Source organism: Rhinatrema bivittatum, chromosome 7, assembly GCF_901001135.1.
Source record: "Rhinatrema bivittatum chromosome 7, aRhiBiv1.1, whole genome shotgun sequence".
Lineage (NCBI taxonomy): Eukaryota > Metazoa > Chordata > Amphibia > Gymnophiona > Rhinatrematidae > Rhinatrema > Rhinatrema bivittatum.
The window spans coordinates 68,491,070-68,513,950 of NC_042621.1; the positions used below are offsets into that span (position 1 = coordinate 68,491,070).

The 22,881-nt window shown below is 44.6% G+C and overlaps 1 protein-coding gene across 1 annotated transcript in view; it reads right to left on the reverse strand.

Moving 5' to 3' along the window:
• The window catches only part of N4BP1 (NEDD4 binding protein 1), an 84,862-nt gene that overhangs the window by 29,394 nt on the left and 32,587 nt on the right, over window positions 1-22,881 (reverse strand). The window contains exon 2 of the mRNA XM_029608487.1: window positions 11,377-13,115. Coding sequence (XP_029464347.1) covers window positions 11,377-13,115 — 1,739 coding nt within the window. The remainder of the gene's footprint in view (window positions 1-11,376; window positions 13,116-22,881) is intronic.

Genomic DNA, 22,881 nt, shown 5'->3' on the forward strand with positions numbered 1-22,881 from the left:
AGTGGGTAATTGGGACTCCTTGCCAGAAATTGATCCCCTTCCTCACAACTCTCGGAAGAAGAAACCAAGATCTCCACTTTCTCTACTTCCCAAGACCCCTGTTAAGCGGTCACGGACAACTATTATGGGACCTACTCCATCTCAGCATCCATCGGCCCAGGAAACAAATGTCTCAAATTTCTACTCTTACAACATTTTTTCCAGGGATTGCCAACAAACCCAGATCCAAAGCAACCTGCATCACCACATGTTTCTCCTTCTTCACCTCAAGGTTTAACATCCCCACGAGATTCAAACTCTCCTGCATCTTCCACTCATGCCATTTCTCCGAACCTCTCCCACTGTCATCTCCGGACATCATCTCCGGACAGTTCTACTGGAATTCCGTCGGACCCTCCACAAGAACACCCCCAACCTACTTCACCACCGGAAGATCTGACATATTCCTTGAAAAATTGGGATTAGCTCTTAATATAGAAACCCGAAAATTACCAGACCCCCAGATCTGAGGTAATGAGAATTCTTCAGATGTTCTGGCTGAATCAACTGCTCTTCCTTCTCACCAAGTTTTGGAAGCACTTATGGACAAGACTTGGGATGCACCACATCTTGTTGTTCGCACCTCTAGGAAACTAGACTTAAAATATAGAATGCAATAAACTTCTTACTATTCCAATGTCCAGATTCCTCACAATTCAGTGGTAGTAGAATCAGCAATGAGAAGAACTAAAAAGAACAGGTTATATTCAAGTACGCCACCGGGGGAATACAACAAGCTTTTGGATGACTTTGCCTGGAAGATTTATCACAACTCAATGCTGGGTTCGCGTATTCACCAACACCAGTTTTACATCATCCAGTACTTATTCAATTGTACTCAACAACCTCAACCCTTACTGGCCACTTTGCACGGAGATGCCCCACTTCCACAATCTTTTCAGGATCTACAGGAAGGTCTACGCCACTTGTTAAGAACAGCATACAAAGCTGCCAGGTCTTCGGCAACTTCAATATCAGCTAGACGTATAGTGTGGCTCCGTGCAAGTAGCATAAGAGAAGATATCCATGACAGATTGGCAAATTTGCCATGTAGACCGGACAATCCTTTTGGGGAAAAACTCAAGGAAACCGTTTCTCAAATAAAAGAGCAAAACATTGCAGTTCAGTCCTTAACGTCACCCTCGGATACACCTTCAATGTCCAGGCGCTACTACGGCCAATACAAAAGAGGATACTACTACAGAAGACCATACCGGTATTACCAACCGTACCAACAAAATTTTAGGCAACAACTTTTCCAACAGCAAAGACCTCAATCTCAGGTACAAAGTCAAAGGCCCTGTCAAAGATCTCAAAGACAGCAAAAACCACAATCTTCTCAACCACCACCTAAACAACCTTTTTAGCTTGCCACAACAGAATATGTAGGGAGGAGACTCCCTGTTTCGTCCCCAATGGTCCAAAATTACCATGGACAATGGATACTGAGTATAATCTCGCAAGGTTACAGGCTACGGTTCAACTCTTTTCCAACGCTTCCCCATCCCATTCGACCCAAAACTCCTCAGGTTCAAATTCTCTCACTAATGAAAGAAGTAACACTGCTCCTTCAGCAAAAGGCAACCCAACCAGTGCTTTTCTCACAAAGGGAGAAATGTTTCTATTCCCAATACTTCCTCATCCCCAAAAAATCAGGTGGTCTTCATCCCATCCTGGACCTTCGAGCTCTCAACAAGCATCTAAAAAAAGAAAAGTTCAAGATGACCTCACTTAAGACAGTCCTCCCATTTCTACAAATCAACAATTGGATGTGCTCACTGGATCTAAAGGATGCTTACACTCATTCTGGCGCTACCTCTGTTTTCAAGTTGCAGGTCATCACTACCAATACAAAGTGCTTCCCTTTGGTCTCCCCTCTGCCCCAAGAGTCTTCACGAAACATCTGGCTGTTGTTGTGGCACATTTACGCAGACAGGGAATAAACATTTTTTTCCTTACTTGGACGACTGGCTAATCGTCTCTTCCAACATGTAGCTCCTACAGAACCATGTAGAGAACACTATATTCTGTCTGGAAAAATTGGGTTGGATCATAAACTATGAAAAATCCAATCTCCATCCCACCCAAAACATTCAATTCATCGGAGCAATAATTCAAATCCCCATTTCCAAGGCCATTCTACCTCCGGACAGGATTCAAACTCTACGGTTCCTTGCTCAATCTCTCCTTCGTCAAAAGGTCACTCTTGTTCGTCGGATACTAGTATTTTGGGACACATGGCAGCAGCAATTCATGTAGTTCAAAACACACGACTACACATAAGATGTCTCCAATGGGGTCTAAAATCTCAATGGAGCCAAGTCACTCAGCAAATTACAAAGTCCATGCACAGAGATATCCTTTGGTGGCTACGTCCATCTTAACCGAAGGGAGTCCACTGCGAAAGCCACCTCATCAATTTGTCATTACAACAGATGCATTCACAAAGGGATGGGAAGCCCATCTCCTACATCTGGAAACCCAAGGAGTATGGTCCAAGAGTGAACAAGGTCTTCAAATCAACCTGCTGGAACTCAGAGCAATCAAAAACTCTCTTCTAGCATTCCAATTATGGATGCAAGAGAAATCCATAATGATTCACATGGACAACCAAGTAGCAATGCTCTATGTAAACAAGGAGGATCCGATTCCATGATGCTTTGCAAGGAAGCAGTTCAGATATGGGAATGGGCGGAACACAACAAAGTTCTCCTTAAAGCATCATACTTGCTGGGTCTTGCGAATACAAGAGTGGACAAACTCAGCAGAGCTTTCCACCCACACGAATGGTCACTAAAACAGCAGAAGCAGACAGGATCTTCACATGCTGGGGTACTCCAGAGACAGACCTGTTCGCATCAGTACAGAACATCACAGGATGCTTTCTTGATTCCGTGGAAGGGCATCCTCCTATACGCCTTCCCTCCCATTCCGCTGATCTCACACACAATCCAGAAATGTATAGAGGAAATGGCAGATTTAATCTTCATCGCGCCTGCCTGGCCAAGACAACCATGGTATGCTTACCTTCTTTATCTTTCGATCAGTCCACCGATGCCTCTAACCAACGACCTATCTCAGGATGAAGGCCATCTAATTCACCCTATGCAGACGTCTCTACACCTGATAGCATGGAGGTTGAACGGCAAATACTAAACACACTAGATCTCCCTCCTAGTATCACGGACGTCCTGATTGCATCCAGAAAACCTTCCACCAGGAGGAATTACGCTTTCAAATGGAAAAAAGATATTATAATTGGTGCAACCACCAAAGAGTTGACCTCTTTTCTTGTCCTCCAAAAATACTGCTATCCTACCTGCATGGCTTATCCCTCTCAGGCCTACCTGCACATCCATCTAAGTTCACCTCAGTGCTATAGCAGCTTACCACACCACGGATAATGGCTGCTCCATCTCTTCTTATCCTCTAATCTCAAAATTAATGAAGGCGTTCATGCATCACTTGCACCCGCCAATTCCAAAAATTAATATTTATTTATTTATTTAAATACTTTTCTATACCGAAGATCATGTACAAGTACATATCGGTTCGGTTTACAGTGAACCAACAGTTGGAAATTACATCAAACAATAAATAATAGTTCCATGGGATGTCAATCTAGTCCTGGAGACACTAACGAATCCTCCATTTGAACCCCATGTCCTCCTCATTGTTCAAGTACCTAACCTGGAAGGTTCTTTTCTTGGTAGCCATCACTTCAGCGAGGAGAATGAGTGAACTACAAGCACTGGTAGTCAACTTCCCTTATCTACAGTTTCACCACGATAAAGTCTTACTATGGACTCACCCTACATTTCTACCAAAGGTGGTCTCAGCCTTTCATTTGAACGAAACAATCGCCCTACCAGTCTTTTACCCTAAACCACATTCTAACGATCATGAAAAGGCTCTTCATACATAGGCTAAAGCTCTTTTACAGTCCAATTTCAAAAACAGAACTGATCCAATACAGCGTTCTTCTCAATTGTTTGTCTCTCACAACCCAACAACCCGGAACAACTGGTCTCTAAGAGAACTCTTTCTAACTGGCTTACGACTTGCATCCAATTCTGCTACTCCAAAAAGTCAATTCCTCTCACTCCAGTTAGGGCTCATCAGATTAGAGCCACTGCCACTTCAATAGCACATATCCAGGGTGTGCCTATCAAAACATCTGCAAAGCGGCGATCTGGTCTTCCATTCACTCCTTCACTTCCCACTATTGCCTTGATCAACAATCCGCAGCGGATTCATCCTTAGGATCGTCAATTCTTCATACAGTTAAAAACTTTTAATGGCTGTCCATAGGTTGCAAAAAAAAAAAAAAAAAAAAAAAAAAAAGAAGGGGGAACTTTCTTCAACATCTTCTGTGCAACCTATGAGCTTGGGACTCCCACGCTATATGGCTAAATGCCCTGCTTATCGACGTAAAAAAAGCAAGTTTGCTTACCGTAAACGGTGTTTTCCATAGATAGCAGGCAATTTAGGTTCTTGTGGCGTGCTTTGGCCTCTGTTGGAAACAGGATGCTGGGCTTGATGGACCCTTGGTCTCACCCAGCATGGCAATTTCTTATGTTCTTAGCCATGCAATCCCTCCCGCCTCCCTGGACAGCCATATCATTTCAATACCTTCACTTGCACTTAAGCTTGGAAAACCAACTGAGGAGACGGCTCGAGGAGCGCGAGAACGACAGGGGCATGCGTACTTCAAAGCTCTTCGAGCTAGGAGAGTAAGCTCTGCCTCGTGACATCACCCACGCTGCATGGCTAAATTCTCTATCTATGGAAAACACCATTTACGGTAAGCAAACTTGCTTTTATTCACGAAAAACAACACTAACTGGCTCAGAGATCTCTGCCCCTACAGATGTTCCATGGAGTAATAAAGTTGTCTAATGCCAATAGAAAGCACAATCAATATAAGGGGCAATCATTGCCCCTTATATATTGACAGAATGGGTACAAGCTCTCTTACATATATTTCCATACAATACAATATACCTGCCAAACAGCCAATGAAGCGCACTCTGGATGTAAGGTCAGGGGAGAATTGGACTAGTAAACTGTGCTAAGATTCATAAAAAGTGAGAATGAAGTTGTTTCACTTAATCAAGTTTGAGAAATATGAACAAAACCAGCTTTCCACATTTTTACAATTCACCATACAACATCGTCTCATACAAAGAAAGATAAAATACAATGGCACATAAAGACTTTAAGGTCCATCTAAGTCTGCGCATTATACATTTCCACTGCAGTGCTGCAGTCAATTTGATCCCTGGTTTTACCTTCCCTTTCCAACATTTATGGATCCCCTGTACTTGTTCTATTTTGAATTTTAAAGGAGATTTTTCCACATAAAAACTGGTTGTCTGAAAATTGCCTTCCCTCAATACAGTTAAAATGCACACAGCGTTTCACATGTACTTCTAAGCCACATTTAGGGAGAGCACTCCTAGGAGGGGCAGTTAGGGTAGAATCAGAAACTAAATGAGCGTAGGTTGTATTTTCAAGTTATGCAGCCGTTATTTTCCTTACATCAAGTTAAACAAAAAAAAACCAAAACAGGTGCAACAGCCCCTGGGAACTTTGTACCTACAGCTAGTTTCAAAAAGAAAGCATGTGTGTGCTTGGTACAAATGTGCATGGGTAAACAAGTGTCTGTGGACTTTGCCCCGAAGTGAACAGTCTGAAGACTGCTCCCTTAGAGGTTGATTTTAAAAGCGATGCTCACGCCAAAATGCCCGCGTGGGTTACGCGAGTAATCGCAGGTTTTAAAACCAGAATCCGCAGCACATACACTTGTTATCCTTGTCACTTTACTGCTGCTCCTGATGAGCAAGTCTGTAGCTTTCGAGTTTTAGGACCAGATCAAAGAACTAGAGGGGTCTGGAAGACCTCGATATTGACTGGATAAACTGGTGGACTAATCAGAAAAACCGGGAATGTCCCTCATGCGAGCATGTTTTAAAATCTGCTAACATACATGTATAAAAGCCAAATTCCTATGGAAGACATGCACTAGCTTTGTTCAAGTAACCTCTTAAAATAAGGAGCATAATTGCACGTGGTTGATGTATTTTAAAACATACGCATGCAATTGTATGCACGATTTAAAATTGCAGCGTATCTTCACTCGCACACCGTTATGCACATGTACAGGGGCACGTGCTCGCTAGTTTTAAAATTGGTCTGTGTGTGCAGTACCATTGTTGCTCCCACTTTCACTTGAGGCTGTTCCATGCACCTAATCAGACCTCTGAAGAAATGCTTATGCTACTAGTAAACCTACCACCTTCTCCCCAGCTTTATATCATGACCCCTTTGTTCTCGGACTTCCTTTCTACCACATACTTGAATTGTTACTCCAGTTATACCCTTGTTAAATGTAAACCGATCCGATATGGTTATTTACTATGAAGGTCGGTATAAAAAACTGTTAAATAAATAAATAAATAAATAAATAAATAAACTCTAGGCATTCATATATCCTGCATCTGAGGAAATGTAAGATTTGACACTAAATGACCTGCTGTGACTCGCATTTCAAAAAGCATTCAATAGTTATACTGAAGACATTTTGAAAAATATGTGCAATATTAATATTTCAAGCTAACAATGCGAACTTCAGATTTCTAACCTTCAGATTTAGTGGTTCCTTCCTTGTTTCACTGCTTCACAGCAATCTCTAGAGGCAGAACTCACAATTACAAGTCAAAGTGAGAGTGCATTTTATCTCACGGCTTCAAATCAAAATTGGAATTTGAATTTATTAAAATGTATACTCCGCATTTGTCACAGAGCAGTTCAAAGCATTATAATTAGCTTGGCTTCCATTCCTAGTGAAAGTTCATTAAGTTATGCTTTGGATACTGGTTGTCCACAACCACAAGCTGATTCCCTGGCAGAGTGGGCGATATTACACTCCTGCTATAGTGCCCAGATTAAAGCACTGACACATCACAAACATCTAAATTTCAAATTAGAATAGGAAAGAACTAACCTATTTTAAAACAGCATTAAGATACTCAATGTGGTAACCGTTACAACATCTCAGTGTGGCTGAGTCACTTGTGTTAACAATGAGTGAACAGCATGTTGTAATAATCAGGTAGAATACACCCTTCTCAAAGTTTAGTCATCATTAGCTTCCACGGGATATAAAAAACACCAACCCAAACCAGGTGATCAAACTATTCTATATTTTGACACTTACATTTCCTTTTCGGAAAGAATTTTGGAAAGTCACAAATCAGTTTTAAAGGTCAAAAAAAAGAAAACAATGTGATTCACAGTAATGACTTGCATGTTACATCATCCCAAACTTCCTTGTTCATGTGCTCTGAACGAGGAGGAAATGTTTCCGTCTTTAAGGCGGCATTACAGTAATGTCATGGGCTGTACTTTTACCTAGCCAAATGTCAGCGTTATAAGGTACTTCTAGGATTTCCCCCGTAAAAACTGACTGAATGAAAGGTTGTCATATGACAGAAGCAGAAGAGACTATGAGCAGCTTTCACTTCCTCTCTCTAAGGTTCAGTTATCACTGCTAAATGTTTGCTGGGTAAACTAGATGGGCCATACTGGTCTTCATCTGCCATCATTAACTATGTTACTGCGACGACTTTCCTTTTAAACAACAGTAAATGAAGCTTAGGCAGACTCTGTCTCTATAGAAACGCAAAAATAAATATATGTGCATATCCCATACATTGAAGAAGTGTAAAAGACTGCACGCACACCTAACTTCTTTTTTTTAGGTTATTTTCCAAACTTTTTATAGCTATGTACAAAAAGGACGGTAGATTGCCCAGAAAATTTAAATCCCATGCATCATTCAAAAGGGCTGTTTAGGGGAAGATGTCTAATAGCGCTTTATAAATAATAAGTAGTAGTACCAGTAAAAGCTACGATTTTCTCTACTTCGCTGAGCTAGACCACCATTTGCTCCAAATGCAAGCAGATTAAAACAGCTCTTTGTGCTGTTTCTCGTTCGTGGTGGCTTTATAATGGCTACCCCACTACACTAGAATCCATTTGCAAAACTGAGCAACATAGATTACACTATCGCACAGCTCTGCAGGCTTCTGGGAAAATGTACGCCAATCCCTACCTAGCCTGGGTGAACAAGTTTAAAAGTAGAACAAAAACCCCTCACATTTGGGGGAGGGAACTACTATGAAATATCAGGATGGGAAATAAAATAAAATTCAATGACAAGTCATTTACACAATATTATTTACAGGGTTCATCAGACTCCCGAAGTTAAAATGGCTGCCATCATGTTTCCCGCGTGTCTTACACAGAACATACCGATAGAAACAGCAGAAACTTTCAAGTGCCAATGCTCGCCATGCTGGTATTCCACCGCTGACTGGGCACAATAAAGGTACCATTAGCTTTCTTGGGGCTTGTGAGCTAGCATGCATTCATAACCCAGCAGTGGCACTGCCCTTGCAGGAATTTCTGTGATAAAAGGATCAAGGCCACTTCAGGGCTCGAGTGCTTCCACTAGCCTAAAGGCCCCTTGCTGTCTTTCACTAGTAATGCTGCTGCCGCTTGCAGATCATCGTTGGGCTTGGGAACATCCATAAGGTGAGGGGAAAGCTGAGGAGAGAGAGGCAGTGATAATCTTCACTGGCCCCTGCACATTCAGCCCTCCCATCCCCCTCACTCCAGCCCAACGGTGATGTGCAAGTGGCAGCAGCATTACTGATTAAAGTTAGTACGGGGCCTGTGGGCGAGCGTAAGCTCACAAGCCCTGCAGTGGCCTTGATCCCTTCTCTTGCAGAGGTTCCTGTTACCACAGAAATTCACGCAAGGACAACGCCACTGCCAGGTTATGAGTGCACATTGGCCCACTATTAATGCTGCCATGTGAGACGACCCCCAGCTGAAGATCCAACCCACAGGCTGGGAAGCCCTACTCTAGAACAAGGGCCTTGGGATGAGGGTGAAAGGGAGTAGACTCAGGAGTAATCTTAGGAAATCATTCTTTAGAGAGAGGGTGGTGGATGTGTGGAACAGCCTCCCAGTGGAGGCAGGGGAGACAAAAAACAGTATCTGAATTTAAGAAAGGATGGGATAAATACCGTATAGGAGATCTCTAAGGGAGTGATGGGAATTATAAAGCTACATTAATTGGGCAGATGGACAGACTAGATAGGCCAGACTGTCTTTTTCTGCCTTTATATTCCTAAGTTTCTATGATATGCATATATTATCTGTATTTTTTAACAAATTGACTGATGATTTTTCAACACTTCCAAAGATTTAAAATACAGCACACAAGATTATGTGATTAGGCATTAAAAGCACTTAGTTCATATGAAGAGTCCATAATTGTATGGCATCCTCAAACATTTGTACTGTCTTACTGTGGTGTTTTCCACACCTATGAGCTGTTATTTACTGAGTGACTAGTAGTAAAAGTCTACCCAAGAATGGGGAAATATGTACTACAGATGTGTAGTAATAGAGAGTGCACAGTGATCTCGGATACACAGGGAGTGGATTGACTATTGAGAGATAGTGTGCATGCTGGAGAGTACAGGCAGAGAGGGGAGTGGAGCTCAATTTCCAATTGTGGTAGTAAAGAGTGGATTGGACAATACAGAGAGGGGGCAGAGTTGGAGCGTGGGGTGGAGCTGAGACGTACAGGCAAAGAGATGGGCAGAGCTCAACTCCCAAACAGAGAGGCGGAGCTGAAGAATACAGGGAGGGTGGGGGGCGGAGCTTGATTTGAAATCTGGCTATGCAGTATCCTCTTTATAACAATTAGTTTACCACTATTTTTTGCCCATACATGTTTTGGGATAGTCCATGCTTCTTTTAGCAATTTAGCATCTCGGATAAAAGACTTCAGTTTATTTTATTTTTCCTTCTTTTTATGCTTTCTAGTAGCTCATATTGGATTGACCTGAGTGCTGACAGCACCACTACATAAACAGAACGTATTTCTGAAACTAGTACATCTGTGTTGAAGAAGGGGCTCCGTTTAGGTTTGCGTGATCCCACCTAGCTATAATCACTGTAAACTGAGGCAAATAAATATAAAACCTTTACATTTAATATTAGCCTCAAGACATAGCACATTTCTAATCTTAGAACATTAACTTTAGATGGGGGACTTTCAAACCTCCGGAATAGATGGTTCTTACTTTGCTTAGATCTATTACAAGCATGACTAGGATACTGGTAGAAGAAGTCAGTAATCCTAGCACTTGCCCTCAATAGTAGAACATTTTTCTTCTCGTGGAGATCCATTTTACCATCAGAACAAACCTCACAGTCACATAAACATTAGTTTGCAACTAATCATAAGAATGTCATCTCTTCTATTTTATTTGGTGTAAGAGAACTGATGAATTAAAACGGATCCAACTCTTCCAGACTGGCCAACACTTACTTTAAGTATCCCTTCACACAGATTTGGCTCATTGCATTTCACTGATCTGAAATAAATGGGTCCGTCCAAACACGCTTTCTGAAACAGCTGGGATCTAGCCATATGAGAGAAGAGGAAAGATTTTCTGACCAAAGATGCTACTTGTTTTTTTTAAAGACAATGCAAGGTTGGCAAAAAACGGATCGTAGTTTTGTTGAAATTCCATATTAAGCTGTATCGGTATGTACAAGAAATCAGCTTTTATTTCACAGAATTTACTGAGAAGCAAAAAAGCAAAAGCAAGTAAGAACTGTTGTGAGAGCACCTGCAGCGGTTTCAGCACGGCATGGGACAAGATGTGACTCAATTCTGCCAGACTGACTGAAAGCTCATAGGTTACTGTACATTACATGAATTCTTATAAATGACCAGCACTACACATGTCATGGGGGGGGGGGGGGGGGGGGGGGGGGGGGGGAGGAAAAATCAATGATACATTTCTAAACCAAACATTTCCAACAAAGGTTTAGTTACCAACCTCATCTGCCAGTCACACCACATAAATTGGGCTTTAACTCAAAGATATTTAGTTAACATTAATAAAAATAATATAAAAGCACAAAGATATTTCATGGCTTTTGCAGTCAGACACAAGCTTTGCTAATCTGGCAGCTGGGTGCATACGAACCAGGCTCCAGGACTCCCTCCCCGACCAGCTTACAATATGAATCAAGAGCTTTATTCAATAAAGATTATTTCCACAAGGCGCAGAAGGGGGAAAGGTTTTTCAATGAACAGGGCCACCAACGTTGGCTGGCTTGCTAGCAAATTAGGAGGTGACAAAGTTGCGACAGTAGCCTCAACTTACCCTAAACTTGGATCCTAATAATTCAGGTGGTTTGAAAAAACAAAACACAACACATAGGAGGTTCTAGATTAATATTTACCTCATTGCAACATTGCTGCCATCAACTATGATGTGTTTTAAATCAGTTCTCCCAGGCTCGTTTTTTAACTCTAGCCGGTAGGGCATTTTTAGTAAGTGAAGGAACCTCTGAACCCCAGTCACTGACACATCAATATGATTATTGGGCAGTTTTCCACTATTTACAGCAAAACCTGGAGCCGGAACAGGAGGAGGTTTTTGAACAGACTTTGTATTGCAAGCTACAGGCTGAGGGGGATGGGACGGTCCCACCTGGGTGCGACAAACGGGGCTACTGTTCTGCGGAGCGGAGGGTTCAGAAGATTTCTGCTGAGGTATTAACATTTCAGTCAAAACCGGCTTGTGCACGGGGGGATCAGAGCTACCTCGAGCTAGGAAGTCACTGTCTTTCAACGAGCCTTTGTCAAGCACCAGCTCTTGTACAGTGCAATCAGAAAGCACCCCCCCATCAGTTTCCAGGTCATCGGTTATGATGGATTTGTGGCCTGGCTTCGAGCACTTTAAACGAGCGTTATTTTTGCAGTCTTTTGAAGCTGCCACTGAAATACACGAAGCAGCGCTCTCCTCAGCTCTGGTTGGCGTACACTGGGAATCTGCTACTTGCCGCTGACTCTTATTTTTATTTTCCTTCACTGGCTGGCCCAGGGCACGTCGGCTTTCACTTCGTTTGCCACTTGCACCGGTGGCGGCCTCTTTTCTTGCTTGCAATGTGCTTTTCTTTGCACAGTTATTCAACTGGACATTACAAACTTTCCCGGACTTCTTTTCCTGAAGCTTTTTATGTTCCTTTTCAATTTCTTCAAGGAGTTTTAAAGGTTCCTCCGACTGCCCCATCTCTCTAATTACTTGTACTACAATTTCTTGGGAATAGCCCATGGTTCTAAAAAAGTCAACAAGAATTTTGTATTCCATTTCCTCACTCACATCCTCTTCGTCACATAGGATTATAACTGAATCGTTCTCATTAATGGACACGGACAGATCAATAATGTCATCTGCAGATGCAGTGCTCTTGGTGTTCATGGCTCTACTCCCTTGGACATTTTCCAAAGAAAACTGTTTCTTGACATATCTTTCCTCTGCATCAGAGAATCTTCTTTTGCAGGATGATCTGTCCTTGGAGAACATGGGTGCCTGAAATGGAGTCACCCCATTAACAGGAATAAAAAGTGGCTTGGGCGATTCAGAAAACACAGTGTCCATCTGCTTGGTAAGCTCAGTTACAGGCGTCCCAGCTTGACTCCTAGTTTCTTCCATAGATGTTCTGTCTTCCACATCACTGCCAGTTTTGTCTTGTTTGTGCATGAGGTTCAGTGCTTTAGAACTCTGAAGACCAATAGCTTCTTCGGTTTCCAAACACCTGTAATCCTGTGTAAGATTTAGGAGCTCTTCTTTTAATGCACTAGGCAAAATCAGCAAGTCCATGGTGTATTTGTCTGCATGCCTTTCAACAAAGTACTTGAACTTTTTCTTCACTTCAGATTCCTTGCGGCTTGGCAGACTTTCGTTGTTCTCAAAGAGCTTCACGAACTGTTGTATGTGACTCTGAGCCATAACTACAGCTGCTATGTCACCTTTAATCCCAAGGACTCCAATCTCCAACACATACACATCAGCACAGGTTGCCTGAATGAGGCCGTTGAGAAATAAGTTCTGGGCACCAACAAAAATACAATGCATGTCCCTTGGATAATGTTCTTTTTTTTCCAGCTCAGGTTCACATAGTCCCTTAACATATTCCTGAAATTAGAAAACAAAAATCTGATAAGATTTACAGCACACTGTTCATTTGCAAATAATTCCTTTCCTATACACACATTTTATTCTGTAAAAGTTGCAATTGTGCCCAGAGGATCTGATGACACAAATTAATAAGCAAGTGAAACAAGAGCAGTTTCCAATGATATCAGAATACAGAAAAACTACTAGCCTAGCAAATCAGACTAATCAATGTACTAAATAAGCACCACCACAGAGCAGAGTAAGTATTGGAGAAATTATCTGATAATTTCGTTTTCCTTAATGTAGACAGATAGACTCAGGACCAGTGGGTATTGTGCTCTTCTGCTAGCAGATGGGAGACGGAGTCAGATTTGAAAGCTGACATCACCCTAGATATACCCCTGCAGTGACCTCAGCTCCACAGTATCCTCCTCGAAAAGCCATTGTGGATATATATCTTGGCATAAACAACTTGATTCAACTTCTTAAACTTGATTAAACTGATTCAGCTGGTTTCAAAACTGAAGACCACCAGTGTACTCAACTAAGTTAATGCCAACACCAAAGTAACTGCGGGTGTCTTAAACTAGGGGTAGGCAACAGCTTACCAGTATTTGTTTAATCTCGAGGTTTTCTTCCGGGGTCCTCCTTTTATGGGGCAGCCGTGGGCGGGATGCTGAGTCCATCTGTCTACACTAAGGATAACAAAATTATCAGGTAAGTAATTTCTCCATTTCCCAGCTTGTAGCCAGATGGACTCAGGACCAGTGGGATGTACAAAAGCTACTCCCGGACAGGGTGGGAGGCTGCCCATGGCCCACTTAGTACTGCCCTTGCAAAGACTAAGTGTTCTCGGGCCTGAACATCCAGGCAGTAGAACCTGGAGGTGTGTAGGGAGGACCATGTCGCCACTTGATGGATCTCGGCGGGCGACAGCGGTTTGGTTTCTGCCCAAGAAACTGCCTGGGCCCTGGTAGAATGAGCCTTAAAGTGCAGTGGCAAGGGCTTTACTGCCTCTATGTAGGCTGCCTCGACTACTTCCTTGATCCAGCGGGCTATGGTTGCCCACGAGGCTGCTTCTCCTTGCTTCTTCCCACTGTGAAGAACGAACAAGCGATCCGTTTTGCACACTGATTCCGATCTTTCCAGGTATCACACCAGGAGTCTGCCAACATTTAAATGGCGAAGAAGGCACGAGTCTTCCGAGTCCTTATGTTCATCCAGCAATGGTAGGAAGATGGCTTGGTTCAAATGAAACTCTGAAACTACTTTCGGTAGGAAGGAGGAGACTGTGCGCAACTGTATGGTTCCATGATTGAGCTGAAGGAACGTTTCCCGACAGGATAGTGCCTGAGTTTGGAGATGCGACGAGCTGAACATATTGCCACCAGGAATACTGTCTTCAATGTTGAGGCAAAGAGACAGACCGCGCGTTGGTCTGAAGGAAGCCCCCGCTAGGAAGTCTAATATTAGATTGAGGTTTCATAGGGGCACCGGCCACATTAGGGGTGGCCGAAGTTGCTTAACTCCTTTTAGGAAACAGGTCAAATCCGGATGAACTGATAGACGAATACCGTTCACTTCGGCTCTGAAGCAGGAGGGCAGCTACTTGGACCTTGAAGGACAACCCCTTCTTCATACCGTCCTGCAGAAACTCCAGAATCATGGAGATCTTGGCCGTCCGTGGGAGTATCTCGCTGCCCTCGCATCAGGCTTCGAATATTCTCCAGATCCGTATGTTTGCCAGGGATGTTGAGAACTTGCACGTTCGGAGCAGGGTGTCAATCACAGGCTTCGAGTAACTGCGCTTCTTCAGGTGAGTCCTTTTCAAGGGCCAGACCGTAAGAGAGAACAGAGGTGGATCATCGTGAAGAATTGGGCCCTGCTGGAGAAGGTCCCTGTGTGGAGGTAGGCACAGAGGGCTCTCCGCAAGGAGTCTTTGCATGTCTGCGTATCATGGGCATCTTGGCCAATCCGGGGCCACTAGTAGAACTACTCCCCATGTAGTGTTCTGTCTTGTGGATGACCCTGCCCAGTAGTGGCCGGGGGGGGGGGGGGGGGGGGGGGGGGGGGGGGAAGGCATACAGTAAGTCTTCCTCTGGCCAGGTCTGGACAAGAAGGTTGATCCCTTGGGAGTGTGGCTCTCATCTGCTGCTGAAGAACCTGGGGACTTGGGCACCGAGATGGGTGGCCAGTAGGTCCATGGCTGGGGGGCCCCAGCAATTTACTATCAGTTGGAAGGCTGTGGCCGATAGCGTCCATTCCCCCGGGTCCAGGCTCTCTCTGCTGAGGAAGTCTGCAGAGACGTTGTCTTTTCCTGTGATGTGGGAGGCCGAGATCTCTTGTAGGTTTATCTCCGCCTATGCCATGAGAAGATCTATCTCCAGAGACACCTGCTGGGTCCTGGTTCCTCTCTGGCGGTCGATGTAGGCAACGTTTATAGCGTTGTCCGACATTACTCAAATCGCTTTGCCTCTGAGCCTGTGGCTGAATCGCAGGCACAGGCGTCTGACTGCTTGAGCTTCCAGGCAGTTTATGTTCCATCCCGCCTCTTCCTTGCCCCACTGTCCCTGAGCCATCAGTTCCTGACAGTGGGCTTCCCATCCTCGCAGGCTCACATCCATGGTGAGCAGGATTCAGTTCGGTGGGGATAGACTTACTCCTCTGCTTAGGTGGTCTTCCTGTAGCCACCACTGAAGCTGAGAACGTATCTCTGCTGGTAGCTGGAGGCAAAGTCAGTAGTCCTGGGACAGTGGGTTCCAGCGTGACAGTAAGGAGTGCTGAAGAGGTCGCATATGGGCCCTTGCCCATGGGATGACCTCCAGGGTTAAAGCCATGAGGCCGAGGACATGAAGATAGTCCCATACCTTGGGGTGTGTATTGGTCATCAACCGTCGTAATTATTCCATCAGCTTCCTTCTCCTCGGGGGAGGTAGGAAGACTTTGTTCTGTTTGGTGTTGAAACGTGCCCCCAGGTACTCTAGAGACAGAGGGCTGCAGACTGCTCTTGCCCGTGTTCACGACCCAACCGATCTCCTGTAGTAGGGTTCTTGACTCTGTTGGTCACCTGCCGGCTCTCTTCTGAAGACTTTGCTCTGATCAGCTAGTCGTCCAGGTAAGGGTGTACCAAGATCCCTTCCTTCCTCAGTGTTGCTGCCACGACCACCATAATTTTGGAGAATGTTCTGGGGGCAGTTGGTAGGCTGAAAGGTAATGGTGACCCAGTATTGCAAAGCGCAGAAAATGCTGGTGATCTTGATGGACTGGAATGTGAAGGTAGGCTTCGAAGAGATCCAGAGAGGTTAGGAACTCTCCTGGTTATACTGCCATTATTACTGAGCAAAGAGTCTCCATGCAGAAGTGTAGTATCCAGAGATGATGGTTGACGTTCTTGAGATCCAAGATGGTCGGAATGATCCTTCCTTCTTGAGAACGATAAAATAGATGGAATAGCGTCCATTATTTTGTTGGGGTATAGGAACGGGAATTATTGCCTTCAGACTGAGTAGTCTTGTCAGAGTGGCTTTCACTGCCGGTGTGGGAGCAGCAGGGAGACATCATAAATTTGTCCCGAGGGATGCTGCGGAACTCCAGAGAGTAACTTTCTCAAATTATATTTAGTACCCTTTGTCCGACGTGATCTCAACCCATCTTTGGTAGAAGAGGGAAAGTTGACCCCCTATTTCCTCTTCCTGTGGACGAGTCGGCCCATTTTCATTGGGGAGAACAGCTGGAACCTGCCCCCGGGCCTGTTCCTCTCTTGGTCTGTCAGTTCCGAAAGGGCTGGGAACTTCCAGAGGGACAAGGTGCCTGGAACTGTGAGTTCCTGTAGGGTCTAAAGCATCATGAGCCTCTGCCCCTGGTTCTTCTGGGCGAGGAGCGCTGGGATTTTTTACCCCTGTCTTCCGGTAGCCGAGGCACTGGGGATTCACCCCACTTGCTGGCTAATTTTTTCAATTCACTTCCGAAAAAGAGAGATCCTTTAAAGTGCATTCTTGTGAGATTTGCTTTAGAGGTTGCGTCAGCAGACCAATTCCGTAGCCATAGCTGTCTTCTGGCTGCCACTACAGAGGCTACACCTCTAGCTGAGGTATGCACCAGATCTGAGCTTGCGTCCGTCAGGAAGGCTGCTGCAGGTTCCATCGTCTCACCGGTATACAGTCCGGAGCTATTTGCCTCTCTCGAGAGGAGCAAGGAGGAACGTGCCACCAGTGCGCAGCATGAAGCAATCTGCAGTGTCATTGCTGTTGCATCAAAGGCCTGCTTAAGAATGGATTCCAATTGTCTATCCTGAGTATCCTTAAATGCAGCCCTTCCCTCAACGGGAATGGTTGTTCGCTTTGAGACAGCACAGACCATGGCGTCAACCTTCGGAAAACGTAGGCGTTCCTTGGTCACTGGTTCCAGAGGGTATAAGGCTTCCAAGGCCCGCCCTCCTTTAAAGCTGGCCTCCGGGGTATCCCACTCCAGGTCAATCAGTTCCTGGATAACTTCCATCATTGGGAAGTAGCACGAGGCTTTACGGAGGGACACCAATATGGGGTTGTTCTTTGGTGCCGCCATAGGGTCCGTGCCTGGAATAACCAGAGTCAGGGAAACAAGGGCTGGTAATTCATCCCTGTGGAAGAAGCGAAGCCTGGAGGGATTTCTCCTTCTTCCAGGGAGCTGCCATCACCTGAGTTGTCCAGGTCCCTGTCCGGGAAAATCTTGGTTAGGCGGGGCATGTCTCGAGACATCCAAGTAGGGCCGGGAGGATCTTGTGCTTCCGGCAAGGGTTGAGCCCGGGACGCAGCTGGGGCTGATTGTGCCTGAACGAAGGCTTGCAGTCCTTGGAAAAATTCTAACCAGGAGAAGGTCCCTAGGTCCATGTTAATCCCAGGGGGAATCGGAGTAGGGGCCCCTGAGGTGCCCTCTTGTGGAGAAGCCATTTTGGAGTTGCATAGGTCCAGGGAGCTATCGTATGTAGTAGTTCCGGACCCATCCTCTGACAGTGAGGGACCAGGCTTTGGTCCCTCCTGGGCTTCTTCGCAATGCTGACACAGGCAGGACTCCAGTTCAGGCTGTGCGGCTCTTATGTGACAGGCTGTGCAAAGAGAGTGCCTTCTGGTCTTCTTGGGCGCTGGTTCCATTGTGCAAGCGCACAGGTACTGAGTTTAAATGCTCGCGTGTAGTTGTAAGCGCGGCTGTGCGCACATCTGTACTGGACATTGCCTAAGTTAGGTGCATCGGCCGCCCGGCCTGCCCCACGCGTTCTGCCAGTCGAGAAGGGAAGATGGCGCCACCCCGAGGGTCTCCACGTGTGTGGACCCTTGCACCAGATCAGGGACTAGCCCAACCAAGGCTGCTCAACCCAATCGGTGCTCCCTTTTTAACCTCGTCGGAAGAAAGGAATCGGTATGGCAATCTGAACTCTGGAGACCGGAGACCTGAATTTAAAGTTTTCTGCTTACCTAGTCTCGGTGCTTACTAATCGTGTGCTGGACGGTCTCCAACTGCGGGGGGAAGAGGGAATTACCTTCACCACCACGCTCGGTTATGCACCCGCTTCCTTTCAGCCACTCTGGGGGCTAAGTCCATGCCGGGAACCGGCTAGCAGACCAAGGCACACTTCTGAAGGATATCTGAGATCACCTCAGGAATTCTCAACTGGGCGAGGGACCCTTAGGTATCATCGCAGGAGAGTGGGGCTCGGTCTTCTTTAAAAGGTAATTTTGTCTTCTTGTTGTAATTTTCCTAACACTGTGCTAGTGTGTGGGATAGTGTCTGCATCTGCTAGGAGACAGAGAGATACAGGGAAGCTGAGGTCACTGCAGGGATATATCTAGGGTGACATCAGCTTTGAAATCTGACTCCGTCTCCCATCTGCTAGCAGAAGAGCACAATACCCACTGGTCCTGAGTCCATCTGCCTACACGCTAGGAAAGGTTAATAATTACCTGATAATTTTCTTTCCTTGAGTCCTGCTAGACCGATCATTACATATGGGATATTCCTCTTCCACGGCTGACAGAATCAAAAGACACACAGAAGAAGGTAGAGAGAAGGGCGACCAAAATGATAAAGGGGATGGAATTTGTTGCCAGAGGATGTGGATAGTGCAGTTAGTGTAGCTGGGTTTATAAAAAAGTTTGGATAAATTCCTGGAGGAGAAGTCCATTAACTACTATTAATCAAGTTGACTTAGGGAATAGCCATTGCTATTACTGGCATCAGTACTGGATCTACTTAGTGTTTGGGTACTTGCCAGGTACTTGTAGCCTGGATTGGCCACTGTTGGAAACAGGATGCTGGGCTTGATAGACCCTTGGTCTGACCCAGTATGGCAATTTCTTATGTTCTTATGTTAAATTTTATGACCTCACTCTGGGCTATATGGGAAGTGTGGTCCTAGCCAATACAAGGAGCCTACTGCCAAAGCACTGTGACCAATAGAAATCCCCCTTATACCATATTCTTGAAACACTGTAGGATTCTGAGACCCATTATGAGTGAGCCTGGAGGTAAGACAAGAGAAGGATTCTATTCAAACTGATTCTGGGCTAACTATTGGACCCCACTCTGAGTAGATGAAGACCCTAACCTTTGGGGGTCCTTCAACTGCTGAACTCTCTTCTACTGCCAAGAACAAGCATTCGCTCATGAATTTCTGAGAAGGCTATTCTTCTCTTTCTGCGGCAAATGGCAGCTTTGCCTAAATTTCTTCCCTATTTTGGTCCACTTTCAAAGTATTCAATTCAGCAAGAACCATATCCCTAGGTGGCTTCCTACTACATGGACAAAGGGAACACCTTCCGCTGTTGTTATTTGGGGGGGGGGGGGGGGGGGGGGGGGGGAGAGGTGGTAACTGACATCCCTAAAATGGCCACCACATTGCAAATGAGGGCTGATGGCTCCTCTTTCTGGGATAGGCATATTACGGTGGAGACATCCTCATCTGATGCCCACTCTCCTTCTGGGAAGCTCTGGAGCAATGTCCTTTCTAATTTTTAAAAGGCTATATGTGCACATATTTTCTTTATAAGCAGAGTTCAAATTTGTGTGCCTCAAACCAATACAATGCAAATTTCATCAGGATTATGCTTGTCATATATGCTGAAATAGTGACCTGTCTGCAAGCTTAGAGGGAACAGTGCTGTGGGGTGATTCTCTCCCAGATCCTGACTCTTCCCTGGAGGCCTGGGCAGCCCTGTGCGTACGGCAGAAACCATCTAGGAGCAGCAGACTGGCTAAAATTTACTACATTCCAGCTTTGTTGAATCTCATTCAGCATAGGACAGCCTTCTCCTACCCTGTAACAATCTTTTACAGGCAGTAGAGGAAAGAAAGCATCAAAGTGCCTAGGGTTAGTGAGATTCCTACATCCATTCCTGGGCCTAGAAGCTTGAGTATCCCCTTGAAGGGGTTCTGAATTTTCCCTTGGCCCTTTGGATGCTGTCTCACCTTTTGCTATTTCTTCTTTTTATTTTTAACTTCTTAATAGGCTGCCGGGTTCCTGAGGATCCAGGAACCGCTCTCTGGAGGCTCCACCAGCCCTATAAGATACTGAGGTAGCCATCCCTCTCTGGAGGCTCCACATACCTTTAAGGTTACTGAGAGCCATCCAGGGCTCAACCAGAGCAGGGCCTGGGAGAACACTCCCACAGGGGAAAAAATCAACTCCTAGCTGATGGCCCAGGAGCAACAAGGACTCAACCAGGCTGGGGCTACACACTGACTCTGGGAACTATATACTCTTCCCATGTCTGCAGTTGCCAGCAACAGAGACTCCTGGTATTGGCCACGACCACACCACCCTTATAGCCCAGACTGAAGTCATAAATGAGGTGTGTCCTCTGTCTCCATCCACCATGGAGGAGGGAAATCCCATACGTAATGACTGGTCTATCAAGAAGATATGGAATCATGACACACATACAATAATTGTCTCAGGATGTCTAGGATATGCAGTTCTCTCAGCTAAAAACATAATCTGTAGTGGATGTATATTCTATATTCATACTCTGATTTTATACAGATTTGCTAACCATTTGAAAGGCAGGGTGAGAATTCAATTTTGACTGTGTGTTCTTAACAGTTAAATGCAGAGTTCTCACTAATTTGACTTGGATAAGAGAAGGAGTCTATCTAGTACATATTTGCAAAGGAAAAATACAAACATGAGTAAAATCAACTTCATTTTTGGACCACAGAATGAACATTTCTAATTGCAAACAAGCAACATAAAAACCAATGCATAATGCAAATATTTTTATGTTCCAAATGCTTAACCAGTTTCATAGAGAATTTTATAAGCTACCAATGACAAGGCATGTGCTGAATACACAATAAAAATAAGTCGTATCTAAAAGTTTCAAAGAAAATGGCTGACAACTTCATGAATAAAAAATTAGTGTGTATCATCAATGTTGGCATTCTTTTCTCTTCCTGACTGTATAGCTATAACCAAACACATTTTGCTTAAATTATAGTATAAAAAAAGATGTACGAGAGAGTCTGTGGGGAGACAGAACATGTGTGTGACAGATGGCATGTGTGAGAAAGCATATGACTGAATTTGCAAAAAATTGTGTTATTTTGACAAATGTGCAGAACTTTAAATTTTTTGGTACAGAATTGCCCAGGAATGAGTAACTTAAAACTACATCAGACTTTTATCCATAAAGAGAACCATTTTATCCAGGTTACTAAGCAGATACCAGATAAACATACTCCTGCTGTTTCACATTGTGCATATGTTTACTTGTTGCCACAAGGGGATGATAAGTAAGGCATGGAGATTTCATTTTAAAACATAAGAACATGCCATACTGGGTCAGATTTCGGGTCCATCAAGCCCAGCATCCTGTTTCTAACAGTGGCCAATCCAGGTCACAAGTAGCTGGCAGGATTCCAAATCGTAGAAATATCCCATAATCTGTAACGCCCAAGTCTACCTGGTTAATAACGGTTTATGGACTTTTCCTCCAAGAACTTGTCCTATCTTTATTTAAACCTAGCTACTGCTGACTACTTTTAAACCACACCCTCTGGCAATGAGCTCCAGAGTTTAATTGTGTGTTTTGCCGATTTTAAAAGTGCTCCTTACCAATTTCATGGAGTGCCCCCAAGGTTTTTTTGTAGTTTTTGAAGAGTAAACAGAATCACATTTATCCTTTCTACTCCACTCATGATTTTCCCCAAGCAGAATGCCCCTAACCTCTTTAGGCTTTCCTCACTGGGGAGCCGTTTCATTCCCTTTATCACGTTGGTCGCCCTTTTCTGTACCTTTCCCAGTTCAGCTAAATCTTTTTTGAGATGCAGTAAACAGAATTGCACCCAGTATTTAAGGTGCAGTCTCACCCTGGAGAGATACAGGCATATTATGACATTTGCTGTTTTATTCTCCATTCCTTTCCTCATAGTTTGCTTTTTTGATCACCACCACACTGAATCAAGGATTTCAAAGTACTGTCCATGACAAAGTACTGTCCATGACTAATAGACTTAGTTTTTGGGTACTTGCCAGGTTCTTATGGCCTGGATTGGCCACTTTTGGAAACAGGATGCTGGGCTTGATGGACCCTTGGTCTGACCCAGTATGGCATTTTCTTATGTTCTTACCCTGTCCCTGGGTGTTAACTGCTATTGTGGAACCTAACGTTTGAATTACTTTTCCCTATGTGCATCACCATGCACTTGTTCACGTTAAATTTCTTCTGCCATTTGGATGATGTCCAGTGCCCCAAGGTCCGCCCGCAATTTCTCACAATATGCTTGTGATTTAACAATTCAAAATAATGTCCTG